The sequence below is a fragment of the Argopecten irradians genome, chromosome 2 (assembly GCF_041381155.1).
Source record: "Argopecten irradians isolate NY chromosome 2, Ai_NY, whole genome shotgun sequence".
NCBI lineage: Eukaryota > Metazoa > Mollusca > Bivalvia > Pectinida > Pectinidae > Argopecten > Argopecten irradians.
Genome location: NC_091135.1, coordinates 66,671,039 through 66,677,745, shown reverse-complemented (window position 1 = coordinate 66,677,745; position 6,707 = coordinate 66,671,039). Strand labels below are relative to the sequence as shown.

General features: G+C 37.1%; 1 protein-coding gene across 1 annotated transcript; it reads right to left on the bottom strand.

The window, feature by feature from the left end:
- Window positions 1-3,419: 3,419 nt before the first annotated feature.
- LOC138316269 (GDNF-inducible zinc finger protein 1-like) lies at window positions 3,420-6,503 on the bottom strand. Its single transcript, XM_069257895.1, has one exon. The coding sequence runs from the start codon at window positions 6,495-6,497 to the stop codon at window positions 4,509-4,511; it is 1,989 nt and encodes a 662-aa protein (XP_069113996.1). The 5' UTR covers window positions 6,498-6,503; the 3' UTR covers window positions 3,420-4,508.
- Between the last annotated feature and the right edge of the window lie 204 nt (window positions 6,504-6,707).

Below are 6,707 nucleotides of genomic sequence, written 5' to 3'. Positions count from 1 at the left end.
AGGTCAGTACTTCAGATGGTGACAGTGTGTTTCTGGTTCTACATCTGTCGATATAGTGGTTAATAAACTAGAAGGTAGGTCAGTACTTCAGATGGTGACAGTGTGGTTCTACATCTGTCGATATAGTGGTTAATAAACTAGTAGGTAGGTCAGTACTTCAGATGGTGACAGTGTGGTTCTACATCTGTCGATATAGTGGTTAATAAACTAGTAGGTAGGTCAGTACTTCAGATGGTGACAGTGTGGTTCTACATCTGTCGATATAGTGGTTAATAAACTAGTAGGTAGGTCAGTACTTCAGATGGTGACAGTGTGGTTCTACATCTGTCGATATAGTGGTTAATAAACTAGTAGGTAGGTCAGTACTTCAGATGGTGACAGTGTGGTTCTACATCTGTCGATATAGTGGTTAATAAACTAGTAGGTAGGTCAGTACTTCAGATGGTGACAGTGTGGTTCTACATCTGTCGATATAGTGGTTAATAAACTAGTAGGTAGGTCAGTACTTCAGATGGTGACAGTGTGGTTCTACATCTGTCGATATAGTGGTTAATAAACTAGTAGGTAGGTCAGTACTTCAGATGGTGACAGTGTGGTTCTACATCTGTCGATATAGTGGTTAATAAACTAGTAGGTAGGTCAGTACTTCAGATGGTGACAGTGTGGTTCTACATCTGTCGATATAGTGGTTAATAAACTAGTAGGTAGGTCAGTACTTCAGATGGTGACAGTGTGGTTCTGGTTCTACATCTGTCGATATAGTGGTTAATAACTCTAGTAGGTAGATCAGTACTTCAGATGGTGACACTGTGGTTCTACATCTGTCTATATAGTGGTTAATAAACTAGTAGGTAGGTCAGTACTTCAGATGGTGACACTGTGGTTCTACATCTGTCGATATAGTGGTTAATAAACTAGTAGGTAGGTCAGTACTTCAGATGGTGACAGTGTGGTTCTACATCTGTCGATATAGTGGTTAATAAACTAGTAGGTAGGTCAGTACTTCAGATGGTGACAGTGTGGTTCTACATCTGTCGATATAGTGGTTAATAAACTAGTAGGTAGGTCAGTACTTCAGATGGTGACAGTGTGTTTCTGGTTCTACATCTGTCGATATAGGGGTTAATAAACTAGTAGGTAGGTCAGTACTTCAGATGGTGACAGTGTGGTTCTACATCTGTCGATATAGTGGTTAATAAACTAGTAGGTAGGTCAGTACTTCAGATGGTGACAGTGTGGTTCTACATCTGTCGATATAGTGGTTAATAAACTAGTAGGTAGGTCAGTAATTCAGATGGTGACAGTGTGGTTCTACATCTGTCGATATAGTGGTTAATAAACTAGTAGGTAGGTCAGTACTTCAGATGGTGACACTGTGGTTCTACATCTGTCGATATAGTGGTTAATAAACTAGTAGGTAGGTCAGTACTTCAGATGGTGACAGTGTGGTTCTACATCTGTCGATATAGTGGTTAATAAACTAGTAGGTAGGTCAGTACTTCAGATGGTGACAGTGTGGTTCTACATCTGTCGATATAGTGGTTAATAAACTAGTAGGTAGGTCAGTACTTCAGATGGTGACAGTGTGGTTCTACATCTGTCGATATAGTGGTTAATAAACTAGTAGGTAGGTCAGTACTTCAGATGGTGACAGTGTGGTTCTACATCTGTCGATATAGTGGTTAATAAACTAGTAGGTAGGTCAGTACTTCAGATGGTGACAGTGTGGTTCTACATCTGTCGATATAGTGGTTAATAAACTAGTAGGTAGGTCAGTACTTCAGATGGTGACAGTGTGGTTCTACATCTGTCGATATAGTGGTTAATAAACTAGTAGGTAGGTCAGTACTTCAGATGGTGACAGTGTGGTTCTACATCTGTCGATATAGTGGTTAATAAACTAGTAGGTAGGTCAGTACTTCAGATGGTGACAGTGTGGTTCTACATCTGTCGATATAGTGGTTAATAAACTAGTAGGTAGGTCAGTACTTCAGATGGTGACAGTGTGGTTCTGGTTCTACATCTGTCGATATAGTGGTTAATAAACTAGTAGGTAGGTCAGTACTTCAGATGGTGACAGTGTGGTTCTACATCTGTCGATATAGTGGTTAATAAACTAGTAGGTAGGTCAGTACTTCAGATGGTGACAGTGTGGTTCTACATCTGTCGATATAGTGGTTAATAAACTAGAAGGTAGGTCAGTACTTCAGATGGTGAACGTGTGGTTCTGGTTCTACATCTGTCGATATAGTGGTTAATAAACTAGTAGGTAGGTCAGTACTTCAGATGGTGACAGTGTGGTTCTACATCTGTCGATATTGTGGTTAATAAACTAGTAGGTAGGTCAGTACTTCAGATGGTGACAGTGTGGTTCTACATCTGTCGATATAGTGGTTAATAAACTAGTAGGTAGGTCAGTACTTCAGATGGTGACAGTGTGGTTCTACATCTGTCGATATAGTGGTTAATAAACTAGTAGGTAGGTCAGTACTTCAGATGGTGACAGTGTGGTTCTACATCTGTCGATATTGTGGTTAATTAACTAGTAGGTAGGTCAGTACTTCAGATGGTGACAGTGTGGTTCTACATCTGTCGATATAGTTGGTTAATAAACTAGTAGGTAGGTCAGTACTTCAGATGGTGACAGTGTGGTTCTACATCTGTCGATATAGTGGTTAATAAACTAGTAGGTAGGTCAGTACTTCAGATGGTGACAGTGTGGTTCTACATCTGTCGATATAGTGGTTAATAAACTAGTAGGTAGGTCAGTACTTCAGATGGTGACAGTGTGGTTCTACATCTGTCGATATAGTGGTTAATAAACTAGTAGGTAGGTCAGTACTTCAGATGGTGACAGTGTGGTTCTACATCTGTCGATATAGTGGTTAATAAACTAGTAGGTAGGTCAGTACTTCAGATGGTGACAGTGTGGTTCTACATCTGTCGATATAGTGGTTAATAAACTAGTAGGTAGGTCAGTACTTCAGATGGTGACAGTGTGGTTCTACATCTGTCGATATAGTGGTTAATAAACTAGTAGGTAGGTCAGTACTTCAGATGGTGACAGTGTGGTTCTACATCTGTCGATATAGTGGTTAATAAACTAGTAGGTAGGTCAGTACTTCAGATGGTGACAGTGTGGTTCTACATCTGTCGATATAGTGGTTAATAAACTAGTAGGTAGGTCAGTACTTCAGATGGTGACAGTGTGGTTCTACATCTGTCGATATAGTGGTTAATAAACTAGTAGGTAGGTCAGTACTTCAGATGGTGACAGTGTGGTTCTACATCTGTCGATATAGTGGTTAATAAACTAGTAGGTAGGTCAGTTTAAACAACTGTTCACAACCACATTTTAAACTAACACTTACAATGTAAGTGATAAACAGTTAACTGGTAGTGGTTAATAAAGTTGGACAATAGAAGTGTGAGAGCATCATATTGTTGTAGTATGAAATTCCAAGTTTTAAATAAATCAGAGGCAATTAAATAGAGTAATACGTAGGTATCTGGTTATAACTTTTACACAAAATTCTTTAGCTAGCCTAGCTTACAATTGTCCGTTTTAGCTACAATATTCTTTTTTTTAATTAATTAAACAAAGATGGAAGTGATGAATTTAAACTTGTTTAACTTCTTAATTATCAAATCATTTGCATGAATTGATTGTCCATATATCTTTATAACATCATACAATTATGAACAATGTTTTATATATATATGATTATTATGCAGGAGTACAAAAAGAATTAGTATAAGATGTCACAGTACATGTATATATATGTACTTATACAAAACTACTTGTATGCTGGAATGTAAATGAATGCTGATAGGAAAACACATTAAAACACACAGGTATTACTTATTTAGGTAGATAATATTTGATTGTTGCACTTCTGATTATATTACTGATGGTATACTGTTAATATCAATTTTGCTTCACACTGATCAATATTGATTGGGGATTCGATGGTAAAACTGTAGCATGATTGTTTTATACAGTTAATAATGGTAAAGAAAATGACATGACATATTAATGGTCCAAAAAAAAATATATCTTCTAAATGTCGTTTATATCTTTACTTTTTAAAACTCATTATTTATAAAAATATGTATGATGAGTTTAAATATATATGTTTTTGCAGGACTTTATTGGTAGAGTGTTATATATATGTAGTAATTACAACATCATCTTGGCCAATGTGGCCAAGAGGTGGAGGTGGAGACCTTAATTACATGCTAGCAATAGCATACTCATGGATCAAGTATCAAATATATCTAAATTTTCTTTCATAAATTTCTTAAAGCACAACTGATAATATTTACAATTCAATTAAACCAGTTACTTTCAATTGATCACCAGCTATTCTTAGCTTTGAGAGAGTAAAAATTAGATTCCTACAACAAGAAATTATTCCTAGCATATACAAGTACGACAAACAATCTTCATGTAATTATTTGCTGTGAGTCGACAACTTTGACATGTTGAATGATCTGTCCTGTTATATTTACTCAACATGTGCCACTAACTGGATAGCTTGGTAACAGCCAGTGTTGACTCCTTCCATATTATCAATCCTGGTTAGAGTTATGGGGAACTGCTCTCCAGCAGGGTTTGTAATGAAGATCTGTTGGTCCCCAGAGGAATTTTCATCAATTTTGCATTCTGCTGTACTCATGGTGTTTTCCACATGAACAATGTTTGATATCACTTCCCCGTCTCCAAGCTCGTCAAACTTGATAGCATCACCCTGGCCAGGAACCACATTTTTCTGATAATCATTTAACCTGAACCTCTTTTTTGGCATTTCTCCCTCTCCATGCTGTTTTAACATATGATCTTTGAGTTTGTCGTACCGCGTCGTGGAAAATATGCACATCTTACACTTATATTGTCTGGTGTTTGTATGAAGCAGCATGTGTCTCTTCATATTTTTAACCAAAGAAAAGCTTTGTCCACATATCTCACATTGGTGGGGTTTCTCGTGGGTATGTGTCAACATGTGATACTTCAAGTTTTGTCGCTTTGTTGCTTGGAATGTACAACCAGGAACTTCACACTTGTACGTATTACCTGTATGTATTAGTCTATGTGCTTTTAACTGGCTTTTGTGTGCTGTGGTGAATCCACAAATATCACATAGATGGTCCTTCGTTTGACTGTGAGTGATCATGTGATTCTTCAGTGCATGCTTCCATTTAAATCCAGCATTACATTCTGTGCATACAAATGGTTTGTTGTCCAAATGTTTTGGAAGATGAATATTCAGTTGGGTTTTCGTTTTGAATTTCGTTTCACAGTATTGGCAAAAATATGGATATTGTCCAGAATGCTTTTCAAGATGTACTTGCAATATTTCCTTGTCATCAGCCTGAAAATCACAAAAGCTGCATTTATTGTCTTCATGCAAATGGTTTCGGCGGTGATTGGTAAGAACTTTGAGTCTTGGGGTAGAAAAGTCACATTTGTCACACTTGTATTTGGAACTAGCACTCAAATGGGAAGAGCGATGTCTCCGGAAATGGTACATCACTTCAGAATTGTACGGACAATCCTGACATTCATAGATTTCTCTCCCAGATTTTGTTTTTGTAATGTTGTAACTACCCATGGGACTATCCACATAGTTTTCAAAGTGTTTTGGTCTTTTACCACGTACCCTTCTAATTGGTCTACCGTCAGCTGTACTTTCAGGTTCGTCTTCATTCATGTTCTCAACTGAAGCATCAAGTTTGTAAACATTTAAAAATAAGTCTGAATGTTCGTCTTCTTTAAACATTCCTTCCTCTGTCTCTAAATTTTCTTGCTCTGTTTTTTCATTTTCCACCAATTCTATTGTATCCCCCTTCAATTCCTCTTGCTCCAATGGTTTTGGAATATCTAATAGAACATTTTCGCGATTTTTCCTTGGTCTACCCCTTTTTCGTTTTACCTCTGTTTTCAATGGAGGCTCCATAATATCATTTGAATCATGAGGATAAGGTTGAAATCGGTTGGAATAATTCGCAGTTGACTGTGTGCTTGCGTCACTTCTGTTGTTTTGTGCTTCTTTTAGTTTAACTCCATCTTCGCCTCGTTGAAATAAATCACAGAATTCCATGATTTTGCTCATTTGCATTATTTTGGCAATTTCCAAAACAGGTGTAAGAACACTGTAATTCAGACTAATGTTACTCGTATACATGAAGTCAACAACTCTGTGAACGGCATCTCCGTAACCGCTGTCTCCGTCGCTACCATCGATGTGAATCTCAATGATTTGTGGATTTTTCTGAGAAAATGCCCGTGGCGAATCCTGTCCTAGGCCGAGGAATGATGCAAAATAAGGACTTGCTGCAGCCAGTACATTGGAATGAGCGAATATCTGATCACCACTTACTTTTAGAATAACATCACAAAACCGTGATATGTTTCTCTGTGCATTTAACTCGTTGAGTATTGCCGAAAGTTGGTTTTCATCTCCAAAGGACGCCTTTCTGTCCTCCGCTGTCGCCATTTTGTATTTGACTTCGAACCCGTAATGCAATTTCATTGGTCAAAAATAATTTATTTCGTCGAAAAAATAAATTTTCTACTTAACTAAATCAATTTTATTATTAAAAATATTATTTACATATAAAACGTAAAATAATTCATTAGATATTAATAGAAGTATGAAAATTATTTTCGAATACATTGACCGCTCCCACATTCCTACTTTCGTTTT

What these genes read in the sequence shown, in the direction of transcription:
- LOC138316269 (XM_069257895.1), bottom strand. Translation starts at nt 6,497, where the DNA reads ATGGCGACAGCGGAGGACAGAAAGGCGTCCTTTGGAGATGAAAACCAA.